A 21,255-nucleotide genomic window follows, 5' to 3' on the forward strand; every position below is an offset into this window, starting at 1 on the left:
AGTCCCAACCCACTCTCCTGGCCCATCTGTTATGACCCCCCACAGCCCTGTGTTCCGGTCAGCTGGTCTCCCATCCACACCCAGCACCGCCGCTGTCTCCTGCTGTGACTTCACTGCCTGGTGGAAATCCCTCCCTCCCTCTGTTGGCCAGAATTCAGCTCAGGCTCAGCACTTACCTCACGTGTCATCGGCTCCATGGAAAGTTTTGTGAACTCCATTTAGGTTTTTACAAATCAATTTTTGAAAAATATTTTCCAGGAAAGTTTGAAGCAATCTCTTTTTCTAAAATAATCTTTTAATTATACAAGGCCATCAGTAGTTGTCTGGTCTGACTCTTTCTGTGACCCAGAGGCAGGGGTAAGGAAGAAACACCACGCCTTGGGAACACTATGCCAGCCACTTCCAGGAGCGCAACAACCAGTTTGCTCAGGGTGTATTTGCAGCTGCCTTGTTTATTTTCTGGAATGAGCTTAGGCACTGGTAGATAAATATTCATTTGCCTGGAGGCAGGACTGTCTGGTCCTGAAGGTGGATAGACTCGTGTTCCAATCTCAGGGACTCAGGGAAGTCCCCTCATAGCTTGGTTTGTTCCTTCGTGGCAGGGGGTTATGATTCCACCTTGTAGGGTGAGGGTGGGGATTTAATGAGAGAATCATTCCAAGAGCATCTGATGGGCCCCCTAAATGTGGTCATTCAGCAACTGTGGGATCCCTTCCCGCCTGGAACAGGGTTGCTCTGGAGACATTTCCATAGTGATTTCTTGCGTATGTCATCTCTTTTCCCAATTGGAATAAAAGCTTTCTTTAGTCCTCTCATGCCGTGGTGCCCACCAATGCCAATCTTATGGCTGCCAGTACAAAGGAGGAGCCTGGAGAAGCATAAATGTGAAACTGACACCAGAGATTTAATATCTCCCTATGAATTTGCTTAGCAGTTTTCCACTAACGCAGGCAGGGACCCAGCCGAGGAAGTCGGACTGAGCCCAGCGATAACCCGGGGGCTTCGCCTCAGTGAGTGGCCCCAGGGTGAACCGAGGTGGAAAAACGCAGTAGGAGGGCTAGGGCAGAAAACAAGGGCCTGCTTGCTTCTTCCCCTGCCCCGGGGATCAAGCCTAACGGTGACACTGGAGGATTTGAACCTGACCTGGCACGGGTCCCTCCCCTCTGTCTTCCAGGCCGTGTGCAGAACAAACGGATTCTACTCGTTTCACGTGCAGAGCTGGTTTGGCCTCCACAAGACCCTGCAGCCTCTGGTGAAGCGGGTCTGCGACACCGACCGCCTGGCCTGCAGCAAGACCTGCTTGAACTCTGCCGACATTGGCTTCGTCATCGACGGCTCCAGCAGCGTGGGGACGGGCAACTTCCGCACTGTTCTCCAGTTTGTGACCAACCTCACCAAAGAGTTTGAGATTTCCGACACGGACACGCGCGTCGGGGCCGTGCAGTACACCTACGAACAGCGGCTGGAGTTTGGGTTCGACCAGTACAGCAGCAAGCCCGACATCCTCAACGCCATCAAGAGGGTGGGCTACTGGAGTGGTGGCACCAGCACGGGAGCTGCCATCAACTTCGCCCTGGAGCAGCTCTTCAAGAAGTCCAAGCCCAACAAGAGGAAGTTAATGATCCTCATCACTGACGGGAGGTCCTACGACGACGTCCGGATCCCAGCCATGGCTGCCCATCTGAAGGGTAAGCTGGGCTTGCCAAGCAGCCTGGTGCTGAGGCCGCTTTCTGGGGCTTGGTGGGCCAGTGGGACAAGGAAGGTATTGTCTTTTTATGCATTGGTTTTTTCTGCGACTTCATACAAATGTTCAAAGCCACAGGGAGGGCTTTGGGGTAGAAAGCCCCTCTGAGTAGGGAGAAGGAACAAGGACGGGGCAGCAAGGTAGTCTCCTAAGTGTCATTACAGACCCACGGCCTGTGGATAACTGGGCACATTAACCCTTTCCTTTATATCCTGCACCCTGAAGCATTTCCCACAAGAGTATGATACATTAAAAGGAAATATGACTCATCACTTTACCTCTATTAAAAACACCAAACCTCCATCTCTATTGAATATGTCAAATCGTTCTGGTACCTAGACCACCAAATTGTGTTTGTAACTTTTATTTATTTATTTATTTTGAGATAGAATCTCGCTCAGTTGTCCAGGCTGTAGTGCAATGGTGCCATCTCGGATCACTGCAACCTCTGCCTCCCAGGTTCAAGTGATTCTCCTGCCTCAGCCTCCCAAGTAGCTGGGATTACAGGTGTGTGCTACCACACCCAGCTAGTTTTTGTATTTTTAGTAGAGATGGGGTTTTGCCATGTTGGCCAGGCTGTTCTTGAACTCCTGACAGGTGGTCCTCCTGCCTTGGCCTCCCAAAGTGCCAGAATTACAGGCGTGAATCACTGTGCCCAGCGACTCACCTTTTAATTCCTTAAAAGGTATTAGTACCTTTTAAGGAAAAATAATGTTTTTAAAGACAAGTACTATTTCCGTAAGCAACTGTTAACCAGATTCGGGGGGCTTCAGGGAAACCTGAAAGGAATTTCCATTCAAAATATTTAAAGAGACCAGGGGTGGTGGTTCACGCCTGTTGTCCCAGCTACTCGGGAGACTGAGGTGAAAGGATTACTTGAGTCCTGGAGTTGGAGGCTGCAGTGATCTATGATTGCACCACCAGACTCCAGCCTGGGCAACACAGCAAGATCCTGTCTCAAAAAAAAAAAAAAAAAAAAAAAAGGCCAGGCACAGTGGCTCATGCCTATAATCCTAGCACTTTGGGAGGCCGAGGCAGGTGGATCACCTGAGGTCGGGAGTCTGAGACCAGCCTGACCAACATGGAGAAACCCCATCTCTACTAAAAATACAAAATTAGCCAAGCAAGGAGGCACATGACTATAATCCCAGCTACTCGGGAGGCTGAGGCAGGAGAGTTGCTTGAACCCAGGAGGCAGAGTTTGCTGGTGAGCCGAGATCGTGCCATTGCACTCCAGCCTGTGCAACAAGAGCAAAACTAAATCTCAAAAAAAAAAAAAAAAAGTTCAAAGAGCTATGTCCAATTTCTAAGAGGGCAACAAAGTTTTAAAATATGAAAAATGAGCAAAATTTGTCTGTAAATGTTTCAAAAATCTGCCACATTTATGCCTTTATTGCAGAATTTATGTATAATCACTGTTCTGAAAAGTGTCATTAGCTATCAAGAATATAAACAACCTGGCCGGGCGCGGTGGCTCAAGCCTGTAATCCCAGCACTTTGGGAGGCCGAGACGGGCGCATCACGAGGGCAGGAGATCGAGACCATCCTGGCTAACACGGTGAAACCCCGTCTCTACTAAAAATACGAAAAACTAGCCGGGCGAGGTGGCGGGCGCCTGTAGTCCCAGCTACTCCGGAGGCTGAGGCAGGAGAATGGCTGTAAACCCAGGAGGTGGAGCTTGCAGTGAGCTGAGATCCGGCCACTGCACTCCAGTCCGGGCTACAGAGCAAGCCTCCGTCTCAAAAAAAAAAAAAAAAAAAAAAAAAGAATATAAACAACCTGGAGAAAACCCCAAGTGATAATAATAATAGTAATAATAATAAAAGTAAACCAAGTAGTCAATGAACACCAATGCCCTGGAGGTCAATATGAGCATACACAACTCACTCAGTGCTGTGGTTGTTGCTTCTTCTTCTGTGCCTACATTTTTTTTTTTTTTTTGAGGCAGTGTCTCGCTCTGTCACCCAGGCTGGAGTGCAGTAGCACGATCTCTGCTCACTGCAACCTCTGCCTCCCAGGTTCAAGTGATTCTCCCTCCTCAGCCTCCCGAGTAGCTGGGATTACAGGCAGGCACCACCACGTCCAGCTAAATTTTTGTATTTTCAGTAGAGATGGGGTTTCGCCATGTTGGCCAGGCTTTTCTTGAACTCCTGACCTGTTGCCATCCGCCTACCTCAACCTCCCAAAGTGCTGGGATCACAGGCATGAGCCACTGCGCCTGGCTTCTGTGCCTACATTTAACTTCAGTTATTTTGCAGGATTTTCTGAATGGTTGAAAGCTACTTTCATTTCTTCCTAAAACAAGCCTTAATGAATCAACAATGCTGGTTTCTAGAATCCAAAGTAACCAGATACCAAGTTCTGGCAGAGTCTTCCCAGTGACTTACCCTTTAAGGAGGCTGTAGGGCACCCTCATAATTGTGGGATGGCTGATGGCTTGCATGCCAGAAATCACAAGGTCCACCAGGCTCCTATCAGCAGAGTGAAGATGGATTAAGGCTCAGAAGCAACCGGCCCAAACTCCCAGATTGAATGGGCAGAGCCAGATGGCCCAGCTTTGACTACAAGCCCAAGGCTCTCCTGCTTTCTCCAAACATCTGTCCCCAGTTTGTGCTCAGCTACACCATCACTTATTTTTCTAGATGTACGTCTTTTGGGCCTCATCCAGAGGGTATCCTTGGCCGACTCATCGGGAAAAATGAAGACTGAGGGAAATGGCTGAGGTGCTCTCAGGGCAGCTTTAATGAACTAGGACCAAAAGATACAAATTACCTGGAGGCAGATTCTTACTCAGCCTAACACTGAGATTTGTCTGAAAATGTAATGAGCGTTGTGTTCCTGGGAGTATCCAAGTCAAGGCTGGGTGACCATCTGTTAGAATTGCCAGTAGGAGATTCCCTACAACAAGAGTGGACTTGGGATCTGGAAAGCTAAATTTCTTTTCTTTCTTTCTTTTTTTTTTTTTTTTTTTTTGAGACGGAGTTTCACTCTCGTTGCCCAGGCTGGAGTGCAATGGCACAATCTTGGCTCATTGCAACCTCCGCCTCCCAGGTTCAAGCAATTCTCCTGCCTCAGTCTCCTAAGTAGCTGGGATTACAAGCACCTGCCACCACACCCAGCTAATTTTTTTTGTATTTTTAGTGGAGATGGGGTTTCACCATGTTGGCTAGGCTGGTCTTGAACTCCTGACCTCAGGTGATCCACCTGCCTTAGCCTCCCAAAGTGCTGGGATTACAGGTGTGAGCCACCACGCCCGGCCTGGAGAGCTAAATTTCTAATACTGTTTGTGTAGTTTTTATTTAAGGGCAACCTCTCTATCTTTGAGCAGGAAGGAGGGCTTAGACGGTCTAAACCCAGCTCTGCAGCAAAGCTGCTCTCACTGACACCTGGCAGCACTTTAAGCCCAAAGCTGGCTCCTTCTAATCTAGACAATATTCCGAGAAATTAAACTGGAGGGGTGAGAAAGGGGACTGGCAGCTTAAATGCAATTTAATGGACCACAATCAAAAAGCAGCTTAGGTCAGAGCCACGTGAGGTACGCGTGACTCTCCCAGGCACCCAGAAAGTGCTAGAGATAGTGACGCCACTGTGGGGGACTCGGGGGGAGGTGCCAGGGCACGAAGGCCACATCCAGGCTCTGCCCTCTGTTTCATGGCCATTTTGCTCACCCTACTCAGACCAGCCTGAAGGTGGTACGAGAATAGGCTATTGTAGAGTCAGGTCAAGCACCTGCTGACCAGCTGCCCACAACCCAAATCAAGACCCGTCACCCCAGGCAGTCTCCCAGTTTTCCCACCAAGAATGGATGCCTTGTCTCTGAGTCCCGTCCTCTCCTCCCTGGGTCATCTTCTCCCCACTGCAATCCAACACCTTCAGTCTTACTCTACTCCTTCCCATTTGCACCTAGACGTGCTCAAGTTCCTCCCTCCCTATAAATAAACATTCTCTGTGACTCCACGTTCTGCTCCAGTTACCACCTACCGACTCCCTTTCACAGCCAAACTTCAGGCAGGGAGCTCTGTGTGCTGACCCCACATGTTCACTTCTTTTCCACTCTCAGCTCACAGTAGTTCATTTGGTTTCTTTGGCATCTTCTCCCCTGAAACTGTTCCCACCAAACTACCAATGTCTTGGTTTTGTTTTTTCTTCTTTTTATTTGAGATGGAATCTCACTCTGTCACCCAGGCTAGAGTCCAGTGGTGCCATCTCAGCTCACTGCAACCTTCTGCCTCCAAGGTTCAAGCGATTCTCCTGTCTCAGCCTCCTGAGTAGCTGGGACTACAGGCATGTGCCACCACGCCTGGCTAATTTTTTTGTATTTTTACAAAAAAAAAAAAATTAGGGATTTTTTGCAAACAAACAAACAAAAAAAAATAGGATTTTTTGTGACCTCATGATCCATCCACCTCGGCTTCCCAAAGTGCTGGGATTATAGGTGTGCACCACCGCACCCAGCCTGTTTTTGCTTTTTAAAAATCCAATGAGGCCAGGCGCGGTGGCTCATGCATGTAATCCCAGCACTTTGGGAGGCCGAGGCAGGAGGATCACTTGAGGTCAGGAGTTCGAGACCAGCCTGGCCAACATGGTGAAACCCTGTCTCTACTAAAAATACAAAAATTAGCCAGGCGTAGTGGCACATGCCTGTAATCCCAGCTACTTGGGAGGCTGAGGCACAAGAATCTCTTGAACCCGGGAAGTGGAGGTTGCAGTGAGTGGAGATCACACCATTGCACTCTAGTCTGAGTGACAGAGTGAGATTCTGTCTCAAACAAACAAAAACCCATTGAGCACTTTTTCATGTTCATCTTACATGACTGCCCTGTAGCACCCAAGAGTGTTGGGCACCCCCTTCTTTATCTTGGAAGCCTTTCTTCATCACAGTGTTGGAACAGATGCTGGGGACCATCGCTCTGGCACCTTCGGCAAGGATTCCTGCACTGGAAATGAGGTTGGATTCAGTGATTTGTAAAGTCACCCTTGAGCCTAAAGTGATGCCATTCCACTGTTTTCGTTGAAAAGACCTTGAACCAGCTTTTGATGGCATTTAAGGCTCTCTGAGATTTTGCTCGGCTCTTCACGCTGGTAGAGCGGGCATGTGTCGTGTGTTCTGACCTGCATGGCCCCAAAAGCTTCATTGGTCCCAAAATATCTTCCCCTCTTCTATTCCCGAACATGACATTCTTACCATGTTATTTACTCCATTTTGTTCATTTTTTCCTAAAATACTATCAACTCCTGAGATAACAATTATATAAATGTTGTTACTGTTGGCATATAGTGTATGCTCAAAGGCATTTATTGAGTGAATGAATGAATGGCCATACTTAGTCTTAATTCTGGAAACCTAGAGGCTCGTAGGGTATTTTTGGTTTTGTTTTGTTTGGGCACGTTTCTGATTTTGGATTTGGCTGTGCCGACAGGGCCACAGGAAGGGAGAGATTCTTCAGCAGCACCTTTACTTGGGGCCATCTGTTCATCTAACCTTTGTCCCCACAGGAGTGATCACCTATGCGATAGGCGTTGCCTGGGCTGCCCAGGAGGAGCTGGAAGTCATTGCCACTCACCCCGCCAGGGACCACTCCTTCTTTGTGGACGAGTTTGACAACCTCTACCAGTATGTCCCCAGGATCATCCAGAACATTTGTACAGAGTTCAACTCACAGCCTCGGAACTGAATCCAGAGCGGGCAGAGCACCAGCAAGTGCTGCTTTACTGATTGACGCTTTGGACAACCCCAGCGCTTGATGGGGCACGCACGGGGCATCAAGGCTTGGGCAGGGCGTGGGGAGACAGATGTCTTGTTGTTATTCTTTGCCATCGTGCTTTTTCATACTCCAAAACTTGGAGTTAGAAAGATGATCACAATTGTATAGAAAGAGCCAAAAGGCTACATCATGTTGAGGGTCCTGGAGATTTTACATTATGACAATTGTTTTCAAAATAAATGTTCAGAACACAGTGCAGCCCTTACGACAGACTTACATAGAGCTCTTCTGAGATTTTTAAGTTGCTTCTCATGAGAACTCTGTAACCCTCAGCAAGTTTCATTTTTCTCATGACAATGTAGGAATTGCTTAATTAAATGTTTAGAAGGATTACATGCAATATTTCTGACTGTGTCATGTGTACACAGGGTTTGTGGCGGGGCCACCGTTTGCTTTCCTCAGTTCCCAGAGCACCTTCTGTGGGCTCACACCTGGCCCAAGGTGACAATGCACCTGCAGAGGTGCAGAGACAGTGTACAGTGGCTTTGCTTCTCCTGATGTGCCTCCCTCACTGCTGTCTGAGTCAATGGATACTTGCAACATGATGCTTTAGGAGCAGCTGGCTCTGGAGCACCAAGCTGATCTTGCTTAAAAGTGATACAGTAGGCCAGGTGCGGGGGGCTCACTCCTGTAATCCCAGCACTTTCGGAGGCCGAGGTGGGCGGATCACTTGAGGTCAGGAGTTCAAGAACAGCCTGACCAACATAGTGAAACCCCATCTCTACTAAAAATACAGAAATGAGCCTGTAGTCCCAGTTACTCAGGAGGCTGAGACACAAGAATCGCTTGAACCTGGTATGTGAAGTTTGCAGTGAGCCAAGATTGTGCCACTGCACTCCAGCCTGGGCGGCAGAGTGAGACTCTGTTTCCAAAAACAAAACTGGTGCAGTAGGCTGTGCATTAGAATCACTTAGGAGACTGCAGTGCTGGTTCCCAGGTTCCACCCCAGTACCAGTGAATTCTGAGTCGCTGGGATTGGAGCTTGAACATTGGCACGTTTTAAGAGCTCTCTGGTGATTTGTATCTGCTGCCATGATCTAGAAGCACCGAGCTACCCCTGAGGAACTAGTGTTACATTTCCTCAAAGAGGCCCCGTGTGTGCCTGCTGCCCTGGGTCCTCCCAGTTGAGCATTTCTCTTGGATTTTTCATTTGTTAACCAAATAGTATTGCTAGCTGCATTAAAATAAGCTGGGATGAGTTTGGTTGCACTTCACTTTTTACTTCCAGCTTCTCCAAAGACTCCCCTATCAGCATGTGAAATACATGTGTAGTTGGGAAATGTTCAAAACAATCATAGAGATGACTTAGTTGATCAGTTATGTTTTATAAAAATATGTTTTGAAGAATGCTACTCTGAATGGGAGCAGAAACACAGTAACTGTGTCAATACTTGGGACAAAATATTTACATAAAAAATTAGAATCAAGGATATCATTCAGTTAGCAGACTTTACACTGAGCTCACCAAATTTCTTAATAACTGAAGAGAGAGTATATTGTCAACTGAAAATATTGTAGTCTACAGAGAAGAATCAATTAAAAGTGTCAACAATTTCAGATTTATTTGCCATAAAATTTACTTTGAATGCAATTATAATTTTATCCAAAAACTTCAAAATATAAATCTGTTTTTTTCTTTAAGGAAATTCTTCAGAAAGATATTGGTGACACTGTATTCATGCCAGACTCAGCTAAGAAGCTAATTTAGGCCAGGCATGGTGGCTCATGCCTGTAATCCCAGCCCTTTGGGAGGCCAAGACGGGTGGATTACCTGAGTTCAGGAGTTCAAGACTAGCCTGACCAACATGGTGAAACCTCATCTCTACTCAAAATAGAAAATTAGCCGGGCATGGTGGTGCACGCCTGTAGTCCCAGCTGCTTGGAAGGCTGAGGCAGGAGAATCGCTTGAACCCGGGAGGTGGAGGTTGCATAAGCCGAGATGGTGCCTCTGCACTCCAGCCTGGGTGACAGAGTGAGTTTGAGACTCTGTCTCAAAAAAAAAAAAAAAAAAAAAAAAGAAGCTAATTGAAAAACTTAAAAAAGGACTAGGAATGATTATTCCGCCTACGTTTTTGCATGTGAAGATGTGAAGATAAACCCCATAGAGGAGTTTTTCACCATTGCTTCCATGTGCACATACAAGTTATCTGGATTTTTTAAAGAAACATTTTATTTTGGAAAATGGTTTTTGAATCTAGTTATTTTATAGGGGCCTTAATATAAAAACCAATTTGTCATCAATAAGTAAATATTTCCAAATATAATTTTAATTATTTTGGTGTCCTCTTTCACTCACAAACCTGTCCCAGTTTGGAAAATAAATGATATGGTCACCCTAGTTATAGGCATTATAAATTTGAGGATAACTGGCACCTCTTCCAACGAGTCCATTGTCTACGCATTGTCAACAAATATTGAGTGTATGCTGTGGGGGTGGGGAGGAAGGGATCATAGGGAGTGAGACACTCAAAGGCTATGGTGTCATCAGAATTGTCGGTATGGATGTTCAAGTCACCAAAGACAATGACAGGAGTCAGGATGGAGAGAATATAGCCAGGCTCTTTGCAAATGAGAGAAAGTGACTCAGACATTGGTAGAAGGCAGCAGTGATGGGTTTGAGGGGCTGAATACAATCTGAGGCAAGACCTTCAAGGGAGCTGGGACTTGGAAGGAGGACTAGGAAGGAGACAGTGAGGAAGGGGCAGTGGAGCAGAGGGCAGACCTATCCCCCATTCCAGACCTGAAATACATGGGGTGAGAGAGAATAAACAGACTCCACTTGGGAGTCTGCAAGAGACAACCTGGTTTCAGATAAGCAGGCCAGGAAGGTGGAGGGGCTGAGGCTTCTGGGAGCTTGCTGACACCAGAGAGGAGCTCCCTGGGTCCCAGGGGGAAGGCTGGGTGGGGATGGGGGTGAGGTCTAATCAGAGTTTGCACAGAGCAGTTTAGGATAAAAGTTCTGGGGATGGTTGGATGAGTGAGAGACTTGGATATGACTGTCACCTCCCACAACCTAAACTGTGCCTAATGTTGCTGAGCCAGGGCTAAGATCTTAACACTAGAAACAGAGCCTTAGAGACAATCTATGTCAATCCCTCAAATTGCAAAAGAGGAAACCCAGGCCACAAGAAGGTTGTGCAGATATGGAGGGACAGAACCAGAATTTGGATCTGTCTGCTGATCTATTGGCTCATGTGAACAACTTTTATCGGGGTCAGAGACCCCCATGCCATCCCCATCCCCACCCAACTTGGCTCTGCACACTCCTGGGCTCTCGTCTGGCCTTTGCAAAGCTCTCTGGGTCCTGCAGACTCTGGAGCCAGTATCCTAAGGCAACTCCATTCTTCATTCCATGGTGTCAGTAGAAAAATCTCTTCCACGCCCCTTCCCCTCAAACTCAACCAACACAAGCACACAAGGGCCATCGGGCCAGCTTCTCTGTGCATATGATGTCTAAACTTCATTTGACTTAATTTTCCCATTTCTCAGGAGTTAAGGCCCTTAGGCAGACTTTTCTTTGCTGAGGCTCAAAGCTTTGCAACAAGGCTCTGCTAAAAACTTTCTGGGCAAACTGACAGTGTTCAGAGGTTTCTGGTTTCTCTGGGCTCTTTAAACCTTTTGAACAGGACAAAACCTCCATAAAGCAAGCTTCCCAGCAGCATTCTCAAGGGACCAGCATGGGTTTATAGACAAGATAATGCTTCTGTGTCCAAGGATATTCCAGCTTAGAGAATGAATTTCCAAACAATAATGTTTTCCGATCAAAATCCTAAGAGAAGATCTTCCCTTAGATTACCAATGTAGTAAGTAGGAAATATGCTTAAAAGCACGAATTCAATTACCTTGAAAAGAGACGTTTATGCAAGTGATGCGTTTGAGGAATTCATAGTCCAGTGAGAAACCACACACAAATGAATAATTAAAATCATACAATCGGTATCATGGGATTATGCACAAAGTACATGACAGGCGGTTGCAAACAATCTCGTGAGAAATGAAGTTGGGATAATGCCTGACAATGAGTGTTTATCATATGGTAGGCCCTGTTCTAAGGGCTTCATATGTATTAACTCACTTATCCCTGTGATTTGCTGAGAAAGATTGCCTTAGTCCATTTTATGCTGCTATAACAGAATACCTAAGACTAGGATGGTGAGAGAGAGCAGGAGAGAGAAAAGAGGCTGAATTCATCCTTTTATCAGGAACCTACTCCTGCCATAACAAACCCGCTCCCGTGATGTCATTAATCCATTCATGAGGGCAGTGCCCTTCTGATCAAATCACCTCTCAAAGATCCTACCTCTCAACACAGTTGTATTGGGAATTAAGTTTTCAACACATAAACTTTGGTGGATGCATTCAAACCATAGCAGAGATACTCTTCTTCTTCTCACTGTACACATCCTGCAACTGAGGCATGGAGGCATCAGTAACTTGCCCAAGGTCATATCACTGATATGAAGTGGATCCAAAAAGGAAGCTCAGGCAACCTGACTCTAGGCTCCATCTACTCAGCAGCCACTAGGCTCCTTATAACAGTGGCCCAAAAAATAACCCAAGTGGCTGCATAGGGAGTTCTCTATTAAGTGTCTCAATTTAAAATATACATATAATTCCACAAAATGTACTCCCAAGGTCTATGAAATGTACAATGTGAACAGAGTCTGTTAAATATTCAATGCAAACTCCACTTTCTCCCATCACTCATGCTGATTCTCTGGACAGCCATCCTGCCCTCATTTTAACGTGGGTGATTTTCACCTGAAGTCTACAGTCCCTGTAGATGGTTGAAGACTTTGGGCAACCTTATTAGCTTGATAAACTCTGACTCATTCTTCAAGTCTCAGTCCAAATGCTACTTCCTTTCTGGGGCCTTCCCTGGCTCCAAATAGACTTAGGCTCTCTGGATACAGAATCCTGGCCCACCCAGAAACTTGGTCCCTTTGCAAGAGGAGACACAAACTACACATGTCATTAAGGACATGGGATCCAGAAAATGAAAACTTCGACCCTAAGTCACCTGATGGCACCAACCGCAGATACATTGGTACTGGTAGAATATGAGGCAGACATTTCAGGAAGAGAGAAACAGAATGTTATAGCAAGAGAAAGAGAGGCTCTGATTCCATCCAGACTATACCACCCTTCCCAATGCCCTCCTACTTATTGTATGCTACAATCATGCTTTTTCTAGGACTAGAATCTTCTGTGGGTATCTACCCATGGGGTAACTCTGTTCCTCACCTTCTGTTCTCGTTTCTCCTGCAGAAATGCAAACTCTTTTTTTTTTCTTTTAATGCACACTTTCACTCTGTCACCCAGGCTAGAGTGCAATGGTGCCATCTCAGCTCACTGCAACCTTTGCCTCCCCGGTTCAAGTGATTCTCATGCCTCAGCCTCCCGAGTAGCTAGGGTTACAGGCATGCACTACCATACCTGGCTAATTTTGTTTTGTATTATTAGTAGAGATGGGGTTGGCCAGGCTAGTCTCCAACTCCTGACCTCAAGTGATCCACCCACCTCGGCCTCCCAAAGTGCTAGGATTACAGGCCACCGTGCCCAGCCAGAAATGCAAACCCTTTTTTTCTATTTATTTTTCTGAGTTTTATTCAAGAAACATGTTTTAGATGTCTATTATGTGCCAGGCATTGAGGTGGGCACTGAGATATGAAGAGGAATAAGACTTGCTCCTACCCAAAGAACCTGTAGGCTAGTATGAGAGAGACGCAAATAAACAGATAATGTGACTGGTGACAGGTGACTAGCGTGACAGGTGACAAGCAAGCTTGGGAAAGTTTCCTGGGCTGGGTTTTCTAGGAAGAGTCCATTTCTACCAGGCAAAGAAAAGTGGAAAAGGTGGTCCAGCAGAATGAATGATAGAAGCAAAGGCAACGAGGCATGAAACAGTGTCGGGCCCAGAGAGAATGACAGTGTGGAACTTAAGGCAAGGGGCCAGGAAATGAAGCTAGAGAGGGAGGCAGGAGCCAGGCCACCTAAGGCTGTGTTGGTTAAGGTTCTCTGGGTTGCAAGGAACAGAAACTCAATTTGTAGTAGCTCAGGCAAAAAGGCAATTGTTTGAAGATAACTGGAATAACTCATGAACTCCAGGATCAGGAAGACAGCAGAACCTCGGGAACTGGAAGAGGGACAGGAGTGGGACAGGAGCAGGACAGGAGAGCCGCTCACTCCACCCTCCTCCAGAATGGTCTTCATCTGGAAGTAGGTGAACAACTCTGGAGAGAAGGAATAGAATGAGACTTCCCTCCCCTTAGGGACTGAGCCCATGATGCAGGCCCTTCATCAGGGCCACCCAGCAATCCAAGCGGACGTGGCTGAAAGGAGGTGAGCACCCACATTCTTCTATCTGATCGCCTACAACCTTTTGAAGTTCCCTGAAGCATCAAGTTGCTTTGAACACCAGTGAAAGCATGTCCTCAAGTTCCCGAGTCTGGAAGGCCAAATGCAGGCTGAGTGATGGTCTTCCAGGTCTATAGTCTTCCTTTGTTTTGCTTAGCTTTACCGTAGAAAGCCAGTGACCGCCTCTCTAAGACTCCCTTTCACTTCTCTTGCACACAATGACTACAAGATGTTACTTGTTATACACCATTAACTGCTGAAGAGCTATTCAGACTGTCAGGGCGGCAGATGTGATGCTTCTGGGAGTCACTTCTGTTTCTAGTATAAAGGCCTAACTGAGGAGAAACATCCTATATAAATAACCATCCACATGGAAAACCAATAAGGTTCAAAGACCACAGTTTCAAGGAAGTCTTTGCTTTTTGTTTAATGTCCTTTAATTGAAAAATACTGAGCTGAACTTTATCCCTGCCATCCCTCTTACACAAACAGGTCCTGCGGGCAGTAAGCTGCCCAAGTAAGCAAACACTCTATCCAGCTTGGCAGCTGAGATCCTGCTATAAAAAAATACAGTCCCCACTGAATAGCCCCTTTCTGCGGCAACTCCAGCCTCACACTGGGTTGAGGTGAGCAGGGTGTATTCAGGTTAACGGCAAACTGGAATCTGGGTTCTCAACAAAGAGCTCATACATGACTGTCCAGGGCACAGAAACTGGGAGGCTCTGGAGGCCATAGAAACGGTGCAAACGCCGAAACAAGACCCAAGGCCAATTGAACTGTTGTGGATCTGACATCCCCAAGGCATTCTTAAACCTGTACCCTGATACCATGATAACGATTGTTTTCTAATGACATTAGTAACCCAATAAGTTCTCCTTGAAATCACAGTAGAAGGGAGTTTCTTTCCAACAGGAGGGTTGTGCAGTGTTTTAAAGCCAAAGAGGGAACAGGGACAAATCGAAAGGTTGCAAACCGCTGTGGTAATGACTGTCTAAGATAGACACCAAGCAAAACAAATGAGCAGACGGGGCTTTCTAAAGGGCAGAGTGTCCGTGTAATTTGTTTTCTTCTAAGAAAACACCCTCATTGAACTGGGTGACAACTGCAGTGTGGAAACGGCAGGGGACCTTTCCAGCTCTGTGACCTAAATGCAAGGCCTGGAACAGCTACATGCCTGTTCTACCTTCAGACAGAGGGCATTGTCCCAAGGTGGAAAATCAGCCTTTCATCCTGGAGACTTTCTAATCCTGGACAGTCAGCAAAGATCTCTAGAAGCAAAATACCAGTGGTGTTGTGCCAGCCTCAGCAGGGATTTGCCCACGTGGACAGCAGGCAAGACTGTCCCAGAGGGGCCTGCGGGCTTGTTCACAAGCAGATTAGGGGCATCCCTCAGAGAACCCCCTAAATACTTGGTCCCGCAGTGTGCCAGTGAAGACAAGCCAACACCACTGAGTGGTTATTGTCCATGTAACTTCATTTGCATGGACGGCCAGGCTGAAAGGTCTAGGGAAATTTTGGTGACAATAGTAAAAGCAATCATTGATCTCGGTTATGAAGTCCCTACGCGCCATGAACTGAACTAGCAACTTTATAGGCTTTGTCGTTGAATACACACAAAATTCATGTTGTTGAATAAACACATATTTCAAAACCATCCTTCTTCCATACTTCTTTTAGGAGAGATTGGTCTTGAAAGACAATCAAACATAATGGGAAGTCAGTCATGTGCCAAACATATTTTCATAATTCATTACGGCCTCAATTACTATTCGATTTTCCAATGAGAACAGTGAGACACAGAGATTAAGGAGTTGCCCGAGGTCACACAGCAGGTAGGACGAAGAGCTGGGTCATGAACCTGGGTTTCCTGACTCCAGATTCAGTGCTGTCTTCCGTACAGAATAGCCACCTTGCCCTGTCTGCTTTTCCCTCCCTGGTTTCATCAGCCGCTTTGCTCTCAGCCCTGTTTCCCTCTTCCCCTAGCTGCCATCTTTCCAGTCACATAATGGAGAACCATCTTTTCAGATTCACACATTTTGTGCCTATATTTTCACTCTGTTTTTCACCCTACAACATGGAATCCCAAGCCCATGGGATTCCAGTGGCAGACTGGAAAGTTACTTAGAAATTGTCAGTTGCCTTTTGCCCTCCGTGTCCCTTATTTCCCTGATCATTACATAAGGTTTGTTCGCCAGCTCAAGAGTTACTCCAGGCTCTGAAAATGGTTTCATACAGAACAAGGGGCACAGACTGTGTATGCTCTGGGCAGCTGAGGGGTGAAAAGAAAGAGCAGGAGTCCTTAATGTGGAAACCTCACTTAATTTTTTTTTAAAGTCATTTCATTAATGAATTGTTTTGAATTTCAAGGGACTCTGAATATTTTTTTAAAAACTAAGCATTTTAAAAACAAGTTGATCTGAGAAATTTTTCTTGACCAAACTATAGTTCTATCTCAGGAAAGTTTCCTTGGGTGCACGCCAGTGCAGGACTATGAGGCACCCTCCAATCCAGACTCCATGGTTAAAACCCTTCCCATGTCCAGTTCCTTCCACAGAGCACAGTCAGGTGGCAGCTCTAGGGAAATGGCTCCGGCCTGGTACCCTGGCAACCTTGCAAGCCTCCACATAGGCCACGTGGACCAGGTTCCACTGCAGTGTGACCTAAGTCTTGTTGGAATACTGTGATATCATCCCAGAAACATGGCAAGACATGTAGTTTGTAGGGAGCTGTCCCAAGGCCGCTGTCATCCATCTTTCTCTCTATCTTGTAGGAGGTGTCTCCAAAGCACTTTCTTTTTAGCCTTCCTGGTTTCAGTGAAGGCTGGGACTTTATATTCACTCCTCTTTAGAGTACAGCTGCAGGCCTTTTTTTTTTTTTTTGAGACAGAATCTTGCCCTGTTGCCCAGGCTAGAGTGCAGCAGTGCGATCTCGGCTCACTGCAACCTCTGCTTCTCGGATTCAAGCAATTCTCCTGCCTCAGCCTCCTGAGTAGCTGGGACTACAGGTACATGCCGCCACATCCAGCAAATTTTTTGTATTTAAGTAGAGACATGGCTTCACTGTTTTGCCCAGACGGGTCTTGAACTCCTGAGCTCAGGCAATCCACCCACCTCGGCCTCCCCAAGTGCTAGGATTACAGACGTGAGCCACTGCGCCCGCCCCAGATGCAGGCTTTAAAATGTGTTCATTTATCACGCCACTGCACTCCAGCCTGAGCCACAGAGCAAGACCCTGTCTCAAAAATAAAATAAAATAAAATAAATAAAATAAAATAAAATAAAATAAAATAAAATAAAATAATCATTCATTGCCCTCTAGAATTAGTACCCCACCACACATGACGTCCATCACCTGGCTCCTTGTTTTAGCGCTCTCCTGTGGGACAAGGGAGCTAGCATCATGCTGATCTTGCTTTTGCTGACTACGTAAGTAATACACTGTCTGAATCCATTTGGGTCTATTGTGTCTTTACCTGCCAAATCTATGGCAGTGTGGCAAGCCCACTGCAGCGGTAATCACTGTTTATTAGGGGCTGCTTGACCACCTGACAGCAGCTGTTTCCAGAGATGCCCTAGGAAGATGGCCTCCATACCATATTATCTCCCAAGAGGCTTCTGAACACCCTCCCCCTGCACATCCATAACAATGCCAAATTCTACCCCAGCTGCAGATCATCTGCCAGTGACCGGGGAACTGTTTCTCACTAAGAAGCAAAGTGCAGAATGAAGAATTCTTCCTTCAGATCTATGAATGTTTGCAATTACACTGCCTTCACCACACTTGGGATGGTTCCCTAAAAGCCCACGGGCTGGGATAATATGCAGGTTTTACTTTGGCGGGTCGAGATGTCATGACTACCTGAAGAACAGTAAGAAGAAAGATTCTGAATCTTTAAGGTTCTCTTAAAGAAAGAGATGCTAAAATCAATTATCCATGTCTGTCATGGGAGGCTGATAGGGCAGTGTCCGTTCTCATAGTTGGCATTTACCCAACTTTGTTTTTTTTTTTTTTTTTTTTTTTTTAGACAGGGTCTCATTCTGTTGTCCAGGCTGGAGTGTAATGGTACAATCATGGCTCACTGCAGCCTTGACCTCCTGGGCTCTGGTGATCTTCCTACCTCAGCCTAGCAAGTGGCTGGGACCATAGGCATGTGCCACCGTGCCAAGCTTTTTCTTTTTTTTTTTTTTTTTAACTTTTTTGTAGAGATATGGTCTCACTTTGTTGCCTAAGCTGGTCTTGAACTATTGGGCTCAAGTGATCCTCCCACCTCAGCCTCCCAAAGTGCTGGGATTACAGGCGTGAGCCACCATACCTGGCTGATTTACTCATCTTTTTTTTTTTTTTTGCCACCCAGGCTGGGATGCAGTGGTGTGATCTCGGCTCACTGCAACCTCCGCCTCCCGGGTTCAAGCTATTCTCCTGCCTCAGCCTCCTGAGTAGCTGGGACTACAGGCGCGTGCCACCACACCCAGCTAATTTTTTGTATTTTTAGTAGAGACAGGGCTTCACCATGTTAGCCAGGATGGTCTCGATCTCCTGACCTCGTGATCCACCTGCCTCAGCCTCCCAAAGTGCTGGGATTACAGGTGCTAGCCACCACCCCCGGGCTGATTTACTCATCTTTAAAGTTAAAGGAGCAAGACAGCATCTTGAAGAAGCACACTTGGGGAATTAAAAGGGAGCTTTCTTTGCTTCGCTTCCTGAATGTGGCATTGCTTATAAATTCTCTTGAACAGATCTCTTTATTTACTGGAAAAAATTAGTTTTCCTTTAGTTTGATTCTTTTCTAAGGAGATTTCTAAATAAGTCACCTGGAAACATTCAGGTTAAGTATGGTTCTAAACCAACAGGTCTTTGTAATGTGTTTCATTTGGTTACCAGGTCCAGAATTCTTCAGAGTAAAGTTTCTCACTTCAGGCTGGACACTGTTAACAACTGCCCAAGGTTTGCAGAGGGTTGGGATGGGGAAAAGGGAATTGAGTGGGTTTCTTCCCGAAGAGGTTTTCTGTGCCTGGCACCATCTTGGCTGCCTTCACATCTGTTAAGTTCAATTAACTCCCACAATGACACTTCTGGCACCATTTTATTTTTTTTAATTGACACATAATAATTATACGTATTTATGAGGTATAGTGTGATGTTTCACCACATGTGTATAATGCTTAATGATCAAATCATCTTCTCAAATCCACTCTTCGAGCTATTTGAAAATATGTAATAAACTGTTGTTAACTATAATAAGCCTATAGCTGGCTGGGCGCAGTGGCTCACCCCTGTAATCCCAGCACTTTGGGAGGCCGAGGTGGGAGGATCACAAGGTCAGGAGATCGAGACCATCCTGGCTAACATGGTGAAACCCCCGTGTCTACTAAAAATACAAAAAAAATTAGACGGGCGCCGTGGCGGGCGCATGTAGTCCCAGCTACTCAGGAGGCTGAGGCAGGAGAAAGGAGTGAACCCGGGAGGTGGAGCTTGCAGTGAGCCAAGATTGCGCCACTGCACTCCAGCCTGGGTGACAGAGTGAGACCCCGTCTCAAAAAAATGAAAACAAATGACAAAAACAAACCTATAGCTAGCGTACTTTTGTATCCAGTGGCCAATCTCTGACCCTGCTCCTTCTTTTCCTCTAGTGACCACTATTCTATGCTGTACTTTTATGAAATTAACTTTTTTTAGCTTCCACATATGAATGAGAACATGCAGTATTTATTTTTTGGTGCCTGGCTTATTTCATTTACTATACTGTCCTTCAGGCTCATCCACGTTGCCGCAAATGACAGGATTTCATTCTTTTCTATGGCTGAATAGTACTCCATTGCGTATATGTACCACATTTTCTTTATCCATTCATTTGTTGATGGACACTAAGTTTGATTCCATATCTTGGCCATTGTGCATAGTGCTGCAATAAACATAGGAGTGCAGATATCTCTTCGATATACTGATTTTCTTTTGTTTTAAATATATACTTAGTAGCAGAATTCCAGGCATCATTTCATAAAGGATAAAGCTGAAACTTAGAGAAGTTAAATAACTTGTCCCAGGGCCACACCTCTGTTTTTGTTTGTTTTTGTTTTTTTTAAGGTTATCTTGGATTCAGAAACACATCTGTTAAATGTCAGGTTCCAAATCAAGTCTGTCTCTGAAAAATTATTTAAGTAAATACAACAAAATTGTACACTAACATTTTGAAGAAAAAGTAACACTAATTTTTTTAAGGTTTGCTCTTCATAGAAGAAAACACATGATACTAATGAGCTAAAAGTCATGGAACAAAATCAGGTGAAGTTAAGAAGACAGTTCAAATTTATAAATTCGGAATAACAGCGTGAAAATGAAAGAAGGATGTCTAAAATGTGAAGTCAGGAATACAGAATTAATTAAAGAAATACTGTTTTAGAACTTTTAAAACAGTATTTATAGAAACTTCTCAAATGACTTGATTAGAATAATTTTCTTGGAAGAGGCAAGAAATCTTGTACTCTTCTCACTAAAGAACCACATTAGACATTACTTGTTTTTGGAAACATCACCATCAGCTTGTAGGAACTAAGCATTTCTCATTAACCACAGACTTCTTCTAAAATTTTTCCTGGGTGAAATGCGGCATTGTAAGTCCACTCCTTGACCTATTCTGGCAGGAGCTCATCTGCAGAGTCTGCAGAACGGACTTCAGGAGCGTGTCTCTAAGCAGTGAAAGCCTTCTTAAAAATCAGACAAGTGACTGCTATACAATCTGATGTGTCAGAAAGGAGAGACCCTATAACAAATACCAGGAATAACATATAATGGGTTACCAACTTATTGATAAGTCCCATTTACAGAAATGGAAGGTGTAATGGGAATTACATTGGTGGTGAATGAGGTCAAGCTGACAAAAACTTGTATTTCTCCATATTCCTAGCACCTAACAGCCTGAGTGTGGGACATTCACTCTCACTTTTATCTGAACCACATAAATTCATGAAAATACTCATACTCTGTGTCTAGATTATACTATCCTCTTCTGCATCTGTTAAGATAAGCATGCGGTTTCTCTACTGCAGTCTGTTGATGTGGTGAATAACATTGATTTTCAAATGTTGAAACAACCTTACAAGGATAAACTCCACTTGGTCATGCTGTATTATCCTTTTTACATATTGTTTGATTTGATTTGCTAAATTTTATTAAATATTTTTATATCTATGTTCATGAGGGATATTGACCTATAGTTGTCTTGTAATGACTTTTTCCTGTTTTGGTATGATGGTAATAAAAGTGGGCCACATAGAATAAGTTGGGGAATGTTCTCCCTTCAATTTTAAAGAAGAGTTTGTATAGAATTAGTACTAGTCATTCTTTGTTAGGTAGAATTCCTCAACGAACTATCTGGGTCTGGAGTTTTCT

The 21,255-nt window shown here is 45.3% G+C and overlaps 1 protein-coding gene across 3 annotated transcripts in view; it reads left to right on the forward strand.

The window, feature by feature from the left end:
* VIT (vitrin) overlaps nt 1-7,858 on the forward strand; it is a 127,651-nt gene extending 119,793 nt beyond the window's left edge. For 2 of the 3 annotated variants that reach the window (XM_038006791.2, XM_038006792.2), the window contains 2 exons: nt 1,175-1,688; nt 7,241-7,857. In XM_038006791.2, the coding sequence (XP_037862719.2) occupies nt 1,175-1,688; nt 7,241-7,419 (693 nt within the window). In that variant the 3' untranslated portion in view covers nt 7,420-7,857. Of the gene's footprint in view, nt 1-1,174; nt 1,689-7,240 lie in introns of all 3 variants that reach the window. The other variant, XM_038006790.2, reaches the window with a different exon arrangement.
* The last annotated feature ends 13,397 nt before the right edge of the window (nt 7,859-21,255 follow it).

The sequence above is a fragment of the Chlorocebus sabaeus genome, chromosome 14 (assembly GCF_047675955.1).
Source record: "Chlorocebus sabaeus isolate Y175 chromosome 14, mChlSab1.0.hap1, whole genome shotgun sequence".
Classification (NCBI taxonomy): domain Eukaryota; kingdom Metazoa; phylum Chordata; class Mammalia; order Primates; family Cercopithecidae; genus Chlorocebus; species Chlorocebus sabaeus.